The 15699-nt window shown below is 43.4% G+C and overlaps 1 protein-coding gene across 3 annotated transcripts in view; it reads right to left on the reverse strand.

The window, feature by feature from the left end:
* Positions 1-2: 2 nt before the first annotated feature.
* Positions 3-15699, reverse strand: part of LOC121580928 (dual specificity testis-specific protein kinase 2) — a 28525-nt gene continuing 12828 nt past the window's right edge. For all 3 annotated transcript variants that reach the window (XM_041896132.1, XM_041896130.1, XM_041896133.1), the window contains 7 exons: positions 13875-14021; positions 11744-11826; positions 4637-4721; positions 4272-4355; positions 3919-4005; positions 3616-3754; positions 3-2378 (listed from right to left, as the gene is read on the reverse strand). In XM_041896132.1, the coding sequence (XP_041752066.1) occupies positions 1417-2378; positions 3616-3754; positions 3919-4005; positions 4272-4355; positions 4637-4721; positions 11744-11826; positions 13875-14021 (1587 nt within the window). In that variant the 3' untranslated portion in view covers positions 3-1416. The remainder of the gene's footprint in view (positions 2379-3615; positions 3755-3918; positions 4006-4271; positions 4356-4636; positions 4722-11743; positions 11827-13874; positions 14022-15699) is intronic.

Raw genomic sequence — 15699 nt, forward strand, 5'->3', positions numbered from 1 at the left:
GCAAAAGTTAAACATTTATTTTTAAGCGATTGGGGACGCATGTTCTTTCAACAATAAAGGTACAATTCAATCCAGATTTGTATTAAAACAAGCTTTTTTGCCAAGACTGGGGGGAATAAGTAATTACAGTTAACAATCGGCAAACATCTCAATAACATTGCATACAAAACATTAAGATGTAAACATCGATCTTCCTTTATAAATATCAAAATAGATCCTCTATGCAAAACGATCCTGATGCAGTTTACATTTATTGCATAGAAATGTAGTGATAAACAAGAGAGAGGTAACTTTTTTTCCCCTTTCAAGTGCAATTTCCTATTAAAGTAGTTACTGACTGGAGTATTTCAGTAAATCAAAACAGGTGCCAAGGGAGTTGTGAACCAAAGCATGAGCGAGTGGGCCATCCACACCAACTAGTGCTGCTTGCACAGCTTATACCCAGAGGTGCTGACCAAAATAGGACCCACTTTAACAAAAGTGTGGTGGATCACACATTCAAGCCACACTCAATTCCACAAGTGTTCACATCATTCCTCTCTATTCATAGAGCTATAATTTTTCATGATTGAGGACAGACATACCAGTGAAAACAAAACTAAATGTGATAAACTGGTCTTCAGAATCTATCAAAATATTTCTATAAGCAGGGTCATTTGAAAGAAACAATCCTTAGAATGTGCACACCAACATATAGGCCTACCAAACTTTTAAATCATATAAAAATGTTAAAGGTACATACAAACGATCACATTTCCAGTGCTCGTGGGGGTGTACAATAAACAAACTTCGGTTTTACTGGTAAGTTTACTGTTTAAGTGCTCTGTAATGTACATTTTTATTAGTCTCCATAAGAGACCTCAGTAGTCTGGTAGACCACTCAATAAATAGCCCTTTAAAATGGTCATGATCTATTCCCTACACCTTGGTTTGGACTCATTCTTCTGAAATGCACACTTGTCCAGTACAAAAATACCACCAGTAACAATGAATCTTAAGGCAGGGATCTCAATGGTTGCCATTTTTCATTCAGACCCCAACCCTTTCTCCCTGTTAAGAGTGTTAGATTTGTTACTTTCATATCATGTACATGTACTCCCATGCATCTCCCTATGGGGCAGAATGTAATCACAATAAAACCATTGAACATCAAGAAGGCAGTGACTTAAAACCAGCATACACACAAAGAACCTCAAGGAATTAGGAGACCCCTGGTTTAGGGACGCCTTTTTTAAGAAACAAAACACATTTTCAGTATATTAAATAAAAACAATCTTGAAAAAATAATCTCTATCTGCAAAGAATTGATTAAGATAATCGTCACCACACGTCATCATTCCTATCCGAGTGTCTCTGAGGAGTGTCTCTCTCAAAGCGGCCTTTCTCCATGACCCGTTTTATTCCTAGATGTCACACTTAAGAGGGCAGTTCTGTGGTGGCATGTGGGGCCGTACATGGCACCAGTACGATGGGACTCAGATGGCCTCCGTTTGTGGTTGGGCTGAGGGTGACAGTGTGACATGAGGTCTGTTGCTGCTGCTGCATGCCCTCCTGGTCCTCAGCCTCCATCTCCTCACACATAGACACCATGCCTCTACTGTCCTCCACTGGGCCTCCATTCTGGGCCTGCATGTGGCAGAAGAAGTGTTTGTCCTTGTCCTCCACTGGGCTCCCTTGGCTGCTGGAGCAGTCCATAGCCTCTGCATTGTCACTGGGCATGGGCATGGGAGAGGGAGACCAGCTCTCATCTACTCTGTTCTCCTCCCCTTTCTCTACCTCTACCGTTTCTTGACCTCCATGGTAAGGAGGGATCTCCATCACAGCATATTTCCTGGCCCAAGCGCTGAGCACCTTCTGCCTGACCTCTTGGCACCGCTGGGCCGGGTCACACTTGGCAGAGAGGGGGCAGGAGGCCGGGGGGCAGGAGCCATCCGATAGGGCCAGCTGGGGGGAGGCAGGCAGAGAGCGGCACTGCCTGCCGGTGAACCAGGTCTCCTGCCACATGCCTGGGTGGACGGGGGCTCCAGAGTGGGTCTGGGTCCCAGAGGAAAACACGCTGTCCTGGAGAGAGTGCAAATCGAACATCAGAGAGAACACAGACTTGCTGGGCACGTCAAAGAACTTGATCTTGCCTCCGCACAGGTCCTCACGGGCATTGAAGGGGTTGATCTTGCGGGCCCCTGGCGCGGCCCTGGGGCCTGGGTTGTAGTAAGGGTCGTGGACATTGACCTTTCTGCCTGGCTTGCGGGAAAATATGTCTGACTGGCTGCGGGAGAGCCAGATGTTGCGACGAGGACGCGGTGATTTGGGAGGGATCTTGTCGTCCTGCAGACCCAACGAGTTTAACCTCTTAATCCCCTGGACCTTTTCACCTGGACCTGGAGAGAGAAGCAACAGTCAAACATCTCTACTGCACAACACATGGGATTGTTATGAAGTGTTAGTTCCCAATGTAACCACCAGGGGGCAATATAGGCCAAGACCTACAGTACAGGCATGAGATAAATAAAGGAGGCACAGTCAAATTCTTAAATTGAAGTAAATCGCATAGGTGGAAGCATTATGGGAAACATATGCAAATCGTTTCTAAGATATAATGTAGAAATACTAAAGTGAACTGGGAAGCAGAAGGTAAATAAACAGTGAAGAGGGAGTGACTGGCCGAGGAAGGAAAGCTAGCTAAACAAAACAAAGCCCAGACCCAATACTCCCATGAACCAAATTAAAAAGGAAATAGACAAATTATTTCCAACTACTCTGTGTATACATGGTGGTTCCCACCTAACAACCTTACTGTAGCTTATTCTTTGTTTCACAGAATCGGGTGATTGCGAAAACACTTAAGAGGTTAGAAGTTTATGTCATGCTAAATTGTAGTAAGGCAACTTGAACCTGCAAGCAGACACTGCATCATAAAAGTAGAGGAAAGGACTGGGGAAAGTATATGACTCTTTGGGACAGAGTTGGGAGGGAAAGGACAGCCCTGGCTTGCCACTGGACCTATTTAGAGTAGACCTGATTTACATCCCAAATGGCAGCCTATTCCCTATGTGGGCCCTGGTCAAAAGTAGTACACTATAAAGGGATTAGGGTGTCATTTGGGAGGCAACCCCGGTGGATATGCAACAGGCAGATTACAATGTGGAGCAGCTACTGGCAGCCTCACTGCTGCTTGGTTTACAGCTTCTTCCTGCTTCCAAGAAACCATTGGTCTGCACTGTGCAGTCTTGACACCGTGCAGGAAACTGGGTGTCAAGTGGTGCAGGACTGCAGGCTAACACATGGCAGTCAGGGGGAGTTGCCACTATGAAAAGCAATAATGTGAGGCGAGGTTTTATTGCCAGTACAAATGCATCTGCAACACTAGATCACAGACTTGGAGATTCAAAATCATGTGTAGTGGACATTGAAGGGAAAGTGGTAACTGAGGGGCATTTTTAAACTGTTGTAAATGTTTTAGGGAGTTCATCTGGTGGTGATGTTTATGGTTTTGATCATGCTAATCTTATGCTATCCTCATAAAATTCTACTCAAGAATGAATAAATAAAACAGTCCCACTGCCATGGCAGTCAGGCTTCTGAAGGGGTTAGATACGAGGTGGTTGGAGGCATCACCTTTGGGGATGGTCTTCTTGTCATTTTCCCCACTGAGGGGGATCCTCTCTCGTCCAGACTCCTCGGCCTTCAGCCGACACAGGATCTCCTCCAGTCTCTTGACCAGCTCAGGGAACGAGGGCCGCAGCTTGGGGTCCATCTGGAGAGTGGATATGAAGAGGAGAGGTGATAGAGTAGCCAGGTCAAACAAGATAAGGGGGTACTACTAAATCAGATTAATTCTAATCAGATTGTGTTACTAGTTTCTATTCCACACAATCAAATACAGATTTTGGAAAATTAAGAGATTGAGGGCCTACTCACGTTGCAGCAGTTGAAGGCCAGCTGTAGGAAGTCATGAGGACAGTCTCCTACCATGTGCTGGAAGGCATGATAATCCAGGCCAAAGTTCTATCAGGGAGGGAGAGGAGAGAGGGAGTAGGTAGAGATAAAATAGAGGGGGAGAGGTCCGACAGGAAATCCATACTTTGGGATGTTATCTATGTTAATCTATTTTTGGCATCTAACTCAACATATTGAAAGAGCTGTGCTCTTCTAAACCACCTCTGGTGCCAACATAATGTCAACTAGATCTAGACATGAGTCTTATGAGTGTTAGTCTTATGTAATGTGAGGATCAAGGGGATGGAGGACAGAGGAAACGGAGCAATCCTCACTTCAGTGCGAGGAAGGTAATCGGGGTCGGCCTGTATTCGGGCGATGATCTCACAGAGGACAATACCGTAGGAGAACACATCCGCCTGGAAATGGAAGAAAACAGAGAGACAGGCGTTTAAGATGAGTTCTTAGCTTGGGGGGGTTGATGTGTAGGAGATAAGTGGTCCTGTTTAGTTCAGGGAGAGGTCAAGGGTTAGAGGTCAGAAGTCAGGGACCTACCTGCCTCTCCCATGCCCATGCCCAGTGACAATGTCCTCTGTAGCTCAATTGGTAGAGCATGGTGCTTGTAACGCCAAAATGTATGCACACATGACTAAGTCGCTTTGGATAAAAGCGTCTGCTAAATGGCATATTATTATTATACCTTCTCATTGTAGGGTTCATCTCTCAGCACCTCGGGGGCCATCCAGAAGGGAGAGCCCACCACCGCCAGCTTCTCCCCCTCACCACTGCAGGCACAACACAAGTACAGGAGAAAAATGTTAGACTGGAGGTTGTGTCTTTAGGGTAAGGGAATAATGCAATTAATTACTTCAATAATTTGACAATTTTTGTATTTTTATCACAACAATTAGCAGACAAACCAAACATTTTATGTTCCTTCTCCATGACTGTTTTGAGGAAAAGGTATATTCATGATCAGGTACAGTGCCTTGCAAAAGTATTCAGACCCTTTTGGATTTCTTCACATTTTATTGTGTTACAAAGTGGGATTAAAATGGATTTAATTGTGATTTTTGGACAACAATCTACACAAAATATTCTGTAATGTCAAAGTGGAAGAAAATTATTTTATTTTTTAAAGACTAATAAAAATGCAATAAATAACTCAAACATAGTCATTGCATAAGTATTCCGCTTCCTGAGTCCATACATGTTAGAATCACCTTTTGCAGCTATTACATCTAAGAGTCTTCTTGGGTAAGTATCTAAGAGCTTTGCACACCTGGATTGTGCAATATTTGCCTATTATTCTTTTCAGAATTCTTCAAACTCTGTCATCATGTTGGGGATCATGGCTAGACAGCAATTTTCAAGTCTTGGCTTGCCATAGTATTTCAAGCAGATTTAAGTCAAAACTGTAACTTGGCCACTTCGGAACATTCACTGTCTTCTTGGTAAGCAAGTCAAGTTTAGATTTGGCCTTGGGTTGTAAGTTATTGTCCTGCTGAAAGGTGAATTCCTCTCCCAGTCTCTGGTGTAAAGCAGACTGAAGCAGGGTTTCCTCTAGGATTTTGCCTGTGCTTAGCCCTATCCAGTTTTTTTTATCCTGAAAAACTCCCCAGTATTTGCCAATGTCAAGTATACCAAAAGCTGGGACCGAGAGAATGAAAAACAGCTTCTATCTCAAGGCCATCAGACTGTTAAATAGCCATCACTAGCACATTAGAGGCTGCTGCTGCCTTTTGAAATCACTGGCCACTTTAAGGAATGGAATACTAGTCACTTTAATAATGTTTACATATCTTGCACTACTCATCTCATATGTATACACTGCATTCTATTCTATTCTACTGTATCTTAGTCCATGCCGCTCTGTCATTGCTTGTCCATATACAGTGAGGGAAAAAAGTATTTTATCCCCTTCTGATTTTGTATGTTTGCCCACTGACTAAGACATGATCAGTCTATAATTTTAATGGTAGGTTTATTTGAACAGTGAGAGACAGATCAACAACAAAAAAATCCAGAATAACGCATGTCAAAAATGTTATAAATTGATTTGCATTTTAATGAGGGAAGTAAGTATTTGACCCCTCTGCAAAACATGACTTAGTACTTGGTGGCAAAACCCTTGTTGGCAATCAGAGGTCAGACGTTTCTTGTAGTTGGCCACCAGGTTTGCATACATCTCAGGAGGGATTTTGTTCCACTCCTCTTTGCAGATCTTCTCCAAGTCATTAAGGTTTCGATGCTGATGTTTTTTCTGGATTATTTTGTTGTTATTCTGTCTCTCACTGTTCAAATAAACCTACCATTAAAATTATAGACTGATCATTTCTTTGTCAGTGGGAAAACGTACAAAATCAGCAGGGGATCAAATATTTTTTTCCCTCACTGTATGTATATATTCTTAAATCCCATTCCTTACTAGTTTTGTGTGTATTGGGGATATGTTGTGAAATTGTTAGATATTACTGCACTGTCGGAGCTAGAAGCACAAGCATCTAAAGCTGCTAAACACGTGTATGTGACAAATAAAATGTGATTTGATACCCATACCATAATGCAACCACCACCATTCTTGAAAATAAGGAGGCAGTTACTCAGTGATGTGTTAAATTTTCCCCAAACACAGGCCTTTGCATTTAGGCCAAAAAGTGTATTCCTTTGCCATGTGTTTTTGCAGTATTACTTTAGTGCCTTGTTGCATACAAGATGCAGGTTTTGGAATATTTGTATTCTTCTTTTCACTCTGTCATTTAGGTCATTATTGTGGAGTCACTACAATGTTGTTGACCCATCTCAGTTCTCTCCCATCACAGCCATTGAACTAGCGGTTTTAAAAATCACCAAATGGCCTCATGGTAACATCCCTGAGCAGTTACATTCCTGTCCTACAGCTCAGTTCAAAAGGATGACTATATTTGTGTTGTCTGGGTGGTTTAATTTATTTTTATTTTTTATTTCACCTTTATTTAACCAGGTAAACCAGTTGAGAACAAGTTCTCATTTACAACTGCGACCTGGCCAAGATACATAATGCACAGCATAATTAGTAACTAGACCATGCTTAAAGGAGATATTCAATGTCTGATTTGTTATTGTTACCCATCACTGCCCTTCTTTATGAGGCTTTCGAAAGACCCTGGTCTTTGTAGTTGAATCCGTGTTTGAAATTCAATACTTGACTGAGGGACCTTACAGATGTATGCATGGGACACAGAGGAAGGGTAGTCATTCAAAAATCATGTCAACCCCTATTATTTCACACAGAGTGAGTCCAGGAAACGTATGTTATTTGTTAAGCTAAATGTTACTCCTGAACTAATTTAGACTTGCCTAAACAAAGGGGCTGAATACTTAAGCAATGACTATATTTTAGTTGTCTAATTTTGTATTAATAAAACAAATATTTATAATCTTCCACTTCGACAGAGTATTTTGTGTATATTGTTTACAAAAAATGACAATTAAATCAATTTAATCCTACTTTGTAACACAATAAAATGTAAAGAAATCCAAAGGGTTTGAATACTTTTGCAAGGCATATGTAATAATGAAGTCCTAGCCATGAGAGAGCGGGGCCTTCTTAACCTGCTCTGGTATTATTAGCCTAGCGCTCCAGTTTATTCCTGACCTGAACAGTACTTCATGTTCCTTCCTAATCAAATGGCCCTCTCATACTGGCACTTGTCCATCCCTTTACCTCGCAGTCCCACATTCATTTAGTACAGAGAGATTTAACTGGACTGACTCAAAGGAGCAAATCTGAATTATACACTAACGGTCAAAAGTTTTAGAACACCTACTCATTCAAGGGTTTTTCTTTATTTTTACTAATAGAATAACAGTTAAGACATCAAAACTATGAAATAACATATATGGAATCATGTAGTAACCAAAAAAGTGTTAAACAAATCAAAATATATTTTATATTTGCGATTCTTCAAATAGCCACCCTTTGCCTTGATGACAGCTTTGCACACTCTTGGCATTCTCTCAACCAGCTTCATGAGGTAGTCACCTGGAATGCATTTCAATTAACAGGTGTGTCTTCTTAAAAGTTAATTTGTGGAATTTCTTTCCTTCTTAATGCGTTTGAGCCAATCAGTTGTGTTGTGACAAGATGGGGGAATATACAGAATATACCCTTGAATGAGTAGGTGTTCTAAAACTTTTGACCGGTAGTATTCAAAAGTTTGGGGTCACTTAGAAATGTCCTTGTTTTCAAAAGAAAAGCAATTTTTTTGTCCATTAAAGTAACATCAAATTGATCAGAAATACAGTGTAGACATTGTTAATGCTGTAAATGGCTATTGTAGCAGGAAACGGCAGATTGTACACCTATGTAGATATTCCATAAACAGAGGCCCATTATCAGCAACCATCAGTCCTGTGTTCCAATGGCATGTTGTGTTTGCTAATCCAAGTTTATCATTTTAAAAGGCTAATTGATCATTAGAAAAACCTTTTGCAATTATGTTAGCACAGCTGAAAACTGTTGTGCTGATTAAAGAAGCAATAAAACTGGCTTTCTTGAGACTAGTTGAGTATCTGGAGTTTCTTGTAGTTGGCCACCAGGTTTGCACACATCTCAGGAGGGATTTTGTTCCACTCCACTTTGCAGATATTCTCCAAGTCATTAAGGTTTCAAGGCTGACATTTGGCAACTCCAACCTTCAGCTCCCTCCACAGATTTTCTATGGGATTAAGGTCTGGAGACCGGCTAGGCCACTCCAGGACCTTAATGTGCTTCTTCTTGAGCCACTCCTTTGTTGCCTTGGCCGTGTGTTTTGGGTCATTGTCATGCTGGAATCCCCATCCACGATCCATTTTCAATGCCCTGGCTGAGGGAAGGAGGTTCTCACCCAAGATTTGACGGTACATGGCGCCGTCCATCGTCCCTTTGATGCGGTGAAGTTGTCCTGTCCCCTTAGCAGAAAAACACCCCCAAAGCATAATGTTTCCACCTCCATGTTTGACGGTGGGGATGGTGTTCTTGGGGTCATAGGCAGCATTCCTCCTCCTCAAAACACGGCGAGTTGAGTTGATGCCAAAGAGCTCGATTTTGGTCTCAACTGACCACAACACTTTCACTCAGTTCTCCTCTGAATCCTTCAGATGTTCATTGGCAAACTTCAGACGGGCCTGTATATGTGCTTTCTTGAGCATGGGGACCTTGCGGGCGCTGCAGGATTTCAGTCCTTCACGGCGTAGTGTGTTACCAATTGTTTTCTTGGTGACTATGGTCCCAGCTGCCTTGAGATCATTGACAAGATCCTCCCGTGTAGTTCTGGGATGATTCCTCACCATTCTCGTGATCATTGAACTCCTGAGTGGCGCAGTGGTCTAAGGCACTGCATCGCAGTGCTAACTGTGCCACTAGATCCTGGTTCGAATCCAGGCTCTGTCGCAGCCGGCCGCGACCGGGAGATTCATGGGCGGCGCACAATTGGCCCAGCGTCGTCCAGGGTAGGGGAGGGAATGGCCGGCAGGGATGTAGCTCAGTTGATAGAGCATGGCGTTTGCAACGCCAGGGTTGTGGGTTCGTTTCCCACGGGGGGCCAGTATAAAAAAAAAAAATGTATTCACTAACTGTAAGTCGCTCTGGATAAGAGCGTCTGCTAAATGACTAAAATGTAAATGTAAATCATTGCAACTCCACGAGGTGAGATCTTGCATGGAGCCCCAGGCCGAAGGAGATTGACAGTTATTTTGCGTTTCTTCCATTGCGAATAATCGCACCAACTGTTGTCACCTTCTCACCAAGCTGCTTGGCGATGGTCTTGTAGCCCATTCCAGCCTTGTGTAGGTCTACAATCTTGTCCCTGACATCCTTGGAGAGCTCTTTGGTCTTGGCCATGGTGGAGAGTTTGGAATCTGATTGATTAATTGCTTCTGTGGACAGGTGTCTTTTATACAGGTAACAAGCTGAGAATAGGAGCACTCCCTTTAAGAGTGTGCTCCTAATCTCAGCTCGTTGCCTGTATAAAAAGACACCTGGGAGCCAGAAATCTTTCTGATTGAGAGGGGGTCAAATAATTATTTCCCTCATTAAAATGCAAATCAATTGATAACATTTTTGACATGCGTTTTTCTGGATTTTTTTGTTGTTATTCTGTCTCTCACTGTTCAAATAAACCTACCATTAAAATTATAGACTGATCATCTCTTTGTCTGTGGGCAAACGTACAAAATCAGCAGGGGATCAAATACTTTTTTCCCCTCACTGTATATATACACAGTGGGGAGAACAAGTACACTGCTCAAAAAAAAAGGGAACACTTAAACAACACAATGTAACTCCAAGTCAATCACACTTCTGTGAAATCAAACTGTCCACTTAGGAAGCAACACTGATTGACAATAAATTTCACATGCTGTTGTGCAAATGGAATAGACAACAGGTGGAAATTATAGGCAATTAGCAAGACACCCCCAATAAAGGATGGGTTTTGCAGGTGGTGACCACAGACCACTTCTCAGTTCCTATGCTTTCTGGCTGATGTTTTGGTCACTTTTGAATGCTGGCGGTGCTTTCACTCTAGTGGTAGCATGAGACGGAGTCTACAACCCACACAAGTGGCTCAGGTAGTGCAGCTCATCCAGGATGGCACATCAATGCGAGCTGTGGCAAGAAGGTTTGCTGTGTCTGTCAGCGTAGTGTCCAGAGCATGGAGGCGCTACCAGGAGACAGGCCAGTACATCAGGAGACGTGGAGGAGGCCGTAGGAGGGCAACAACCCAGCAGCAGGACTGCTACCTCCGCCTTTGTGCAAGGAGGAGCAGGAGGAGCACTGCCAGAGCCCTGCAAAATGACAGCCCAACACCGTGCAGGACGTTTGGCATTTACCAGAGAACACCAAGATTGGCAAATTTGCCACTGGCGCCCTGTGCTCTTCACAGATGAAAGCAGGTTCACACTGAGCACATGTGACAGACGTGACAGAGTCTGGAGACGCCGTGGAGAACGTTCTGCTGCCTGCAACATCCTCCAGCATGACCGGTTTGGCGGTGGGTCAGTCATGGTGTGGGGTGGCATTTATTTTTCATTTCTCCATCTGCTCGCCAGAGGTAGCCTGACTGCCATTAGGTACCGAGATGAGATCCTCAGACCCCTTGTATGCTGGTGTGGTTGGCCCTGGGTTCCTCCTAATGCAAGACCTCATGTGGCTGGAGTGTGTCAGTAGTTCCTGCAAGAGGAAGGCATTGATGCTATGGACTGGCCCGCCCGTTCCCCAGACCTGAATCCAATTGAGCACATCTGGGACATCATGTCTCGCTCCATCCACCAACGCCACGTTGCACCACAGACTGTCCAGGAGTTGGCGAATGCTTTAGTCCAGGTCTGGGAGGAGATCCCTCAGGAGACCATCCGCCACCTCATCAGGAGCATGCCCAGGCGTTGTAGGGAGGTCATACAGGCACGTGGAGGCCACACACACTACTGAGCCTCATTTTGACTTGTTTTAAGGACATTACATCAAAGTTGGATCAGCCTGTAGTGTGGTTTTCCACTTTAATTTTGAGGGTGACTCCAAATCCAGACCTCCATGGGTGGATACATTTGATTTCCATTGATACATTTTGTGTGATTTTGTTGTCAGCACATTCAACTATGTAAAGAAAAAAGTATTTAATAAGATGATTTCATTCATTCAGATCTAGGATGTGTTGTTTAAGTGTTCCCTTTATTTATTTGAGCAGTATATTTATATATATTTTACTGTGGGATTCAATTTCAGTCTTGATCTTATCATGTCATGGATCGTGTTTGATAAATAAGCGTTTCTGTGGAAATGACTTACTCCTGGTTGGGAATCTTCTCAGCAAGACCAAAGTCACCAACCACTGCTGTGTAGCCGTTTTCGTCAGACTTGATCAGGCAATTCTGAGGATAAACAGTGAGCATAAATTCCATCATTAGCTTCTAAAATGACAAAAATGTCTGGAGAAAATGGGATGTTTCAGAGATAATGCTCAATCAGTCATACTTAAACTGAATCAGAAATGAACTGAATCACATACAGTGGGGGAAAAAAGTATTTAGTCAGCCACCAATTGTGCAAGTTCTCCCATTTAAAAAGATGAGAGAGGCCTGTAATTTTCATCATAGGTACACGTCAACTATGACAGACAAAATGAGATTTTTTTCTCTCCAGAAAATCACATTGTAAGATTTTTAATGAATTTATTTGCAAATTATGGTGGAAAATAAGTATTTGGTCAATAACAAAAGTTTCTCAATACTTTGTTATATACCCTTTGTTGGCAATGACACAGGTCAAACGTTTTCTGTAAGTCTTCACAAGGTTTTCACACACTGTTGCTGGTATTTTGGCCCATTCCTCCATGCAGATCTCCTCTAGAGCAGTGATGTTTTGGGGCTGTCGCTGGGCAACACAGACTTTCTACTCCCTCCAAAGATTTTCTATGGGTTTGAGATCTGGAGACTGGCTAGGCCACTCCAGGACCTTGAAATGCTTCTTACGAAGCCACTCCTTCGTTGCCCGGGCGGTGTGTTTGGGATCATTGTCATGCTGAAAGACCCAGCCACGTTTCATCTTCAATGCCCTTGCTAATGGAAGGAGGTTTTCACTCAAAATCTCACGATACATGGCCCCATTCATTCTTTCCTTTACACGGATCAGTCGTCCTGGTCCCTTTGCAGAAAAACAGCCCCAAAGCATGATGTTTCCACCCCCATGCTTCACAGTAGGTATGGTGTTCTTTGGATGCAACTCCAAACACGACGAGTTTAGTTTTTACCAAAAAGTTCTATTTTGGTTTCATCTGACCATATGACATTCTCCCAATCCTCTTCTGGATCATCCAAATGCACTCTAGCAAACTTCAGACGGGCCTGGACATGTACTGGCTTAAGCAGGGGGACACGTCTGGCACTGCAGGATTTGAGTCCCTGGCAGCGTAGTGTATTACTGATGGTAGGCTTTGTTACTTTGGTCCCAGCTCTCTGCAGGTCATTCACTAGGTCCCCCCCGTGTGGTTCTGGGATTTTTGCTCACCGTTCTTGTGATCATTTTGACCCCACGGGTGAGATCTTGCGTGGAGCCCCAGATCGAGGGAGATTATCAGTGGTCTTGTATGTCTTCCATTTCCTAATAATTGCTCCCACAGTTGATTTCTTCAAACCAAGCTGCTTACCTATTGCAGATTCAGTCTTCCCAGCCTGGTGCAGGTCTACAATTTTGTTTCTGGTGTCCTTTGACAGCTCTTTGGTCTTGGCCATAGTGGAGTTTGGAGTGTGACTGTTTGAGGTTGTGGACAGGTGTCTTTTATACTGATAACAAGTTCAAACAGGTGCCATTAATACAGGTAACGAGTGGAGGACAGAGGAGCCTCTTAAAGAAGAAGTTACAGGTCTGTGAGAGCCAGAAATCTTGCTTGTTTGTAGGTGACCAAATACTTATTTTCCACCATAATTTGCAAATAAATTCTTAAAAAATCCTACAATGTGATTTTCTGGAATTCTTTTTCTCAATTTGTCTGTCATAGTTGACGTGTACCTATTATGAAAATGACAGGCCTCTCTCATCTTTTTAAGTGGGAGAACTTGCACAATTGGTGGCTGACTAAATACTTTTCCCCACTGTAGCTACCGAACAAAGTGTGTAAATTAGATCCAACTCAAGAGGTTTACACCTTGCAAGCCCCATGTGTTTCAACCCGAAGTACAAGCCGAATTAGCCAGATAATCACATCTTACAATAACAATGTACTCTGCGGAAAAACAGTTTCCAACGCCCAAGGTTTGAAGAACAGAAACTGAAGCACACGTTGCTGTATTTAAAGCGAACTAGATCGATGATTCTTATCTCTGTTGTAGAAAGAAGACACAGGTGCATCTGAAATGGCAACCTATTCCCTATATATATAGTGCATTTCGGACGCATCCATCCACAGTTAACAGCCACCCACTTTGGAGGTGAGGTCCCGGTGGAAGATGCCTTTGGAGTGCAGGTAGCCCAGTCCATTGGCGATCTCACAGGCCAGCTTGAGCCTGGTAGCCCAGCTCAGAGGCTTGTTGCTGTCCAACAGCTGCTCCAGGTTCCCACCATTGATGTACTGCAGAAAGGTAGAGAGGGAGGGAAAACATGCTCACGTTTAAAATTAGACTTCAGTACAAAGTACACATTACGAATAGGCCTAAATGCACATTGTCTTGAATTCAATTCCCATATATAAGCCTACTGTATGTACTTTATATGAGGTAGAGATAAGGTACTGCACTATAAGTAAAGTCATTGTTACAGCATCCTGTCGGTCATTTGAGGCTACTCTACACACCACTCCATTCCATTCAGGAAGACCGGTCAAAGAACTCAATTGAGTTACTCTGAGCGCTCTAAACATAGCATCAATCTAATGCCAGGCACAGTTGGGGACAATGACAGTGACACAGACGGGATTGCCTGCGTGCAGGGAAAACGAAGTGAAGTGGGAATCTGCTAGAAAGTAGCTCTCTTTTACGTTGTGCATGTCAGCTTTAATCGTGACAGGCTTGGCTGTCCCGTACACAGAACTACTATATGACAAGTGCTGTAGAATGCCTCACCACATCCAATAAATAACGTGACAATTAATTACAGAGAGAAATGAAAGTAGACAAGAGTAATGTAGAGAGTAAGACACAGGTCCCTTGACTGACCTAATTTCTCTGGGCCTTACCAGTGGTTCTAGACTGGTGTGTTTTCGTTTTCTTGGCAAACTGTCACAATGACTTCATTGATGCCTTAGGAAAGTTAACATTACTCAAACGTGTCTGTCTTCACACAGCTGGAACTGTAATGATCACGAAATATGAACACAGCCTATAGCCTATACCTTTTAATGGGATTAGTGAGCAGAATTGAGTCTGCCCAAAGTGAAGAGGTTACAACGTCACTCACTTTTGACTTGTGCTTCAGTCTTCGATCTTTGTTCAGGTAGACTGTTTGTAGTAAGCCTAATAATAAGTCAACCTAGACAATATACTGTACAGGTAGGCCTATAGTTTACCACAGGATATGCATATGATACCAGAGAAACAAATGAACTTCAAGTGTGTTGGATGTGCATGTCCATGGGTCTAAGCTTAGGCACTAAAAGCCCCCCACGCTGTAAGGCTCTCTACACTACCTCCTCTGTCTTCCCTCCCCCTGCCCTGCAGACCATTCCCAAACCAGAGGATTACGTCGGCTTTACCTTACAAATTCCTCTGTAGCCCCACTGCATCTGTCGTCTGCCAGCCTAGCGCTCCACTAGGAGCCTCCCCTACACAGGGGTAAAGCCCAGACAAATCCTGCTGCCAGTCGGTCAGTGTGGACATGATGCACTCCATGAACTCAGTAGATTTAGAGACGAGAGTCTCCAGATCAGAGGAGTGAGCGAAGGAGCGTAGGACAAAGTTAGGCACACAGGGAGGCCCATTTTAGGTTATGAGGCAACATCACCTCACCTCACCTCACCTCCACCCCAAACCCTGACACCGTAACCCGGAGAAGGGAGTGCAAGGCCATTGACACGTGATCACAGATCAAAGACAGCAGAAGCAGTGGACAACAGGAGAAGAGGGGGAAAAACCCAAGACGTTGAAATGTCTTAACATGGAGTAACACATCTACACGGATGCTATTCTTAGAATTTCTCAACTGATAATATCGACCAGCTGAGGAAACTTTCCTCGAACTAATAAGAAAGATGGAAAGAAAATGGGAATTAATTGTCTCGTGACCACTGTGAGCATCTTCAAATAATGGTGTAA

Source organism: Coregonus clupeaformis, chromosome 14 (genome assembly GCF_020615455.1).
Source record: "Coregonus clupeaformis isolate EN_2021a chromosome 14, ASM2061545v1, whole genome shotgun sequence".
Lineage (NCBI taxonomy): Eukaryota > Metazoa > Chordata > Actinopteri > Salmoniformes > Salmonidae > Coregonus > Coregonus clupeaformis.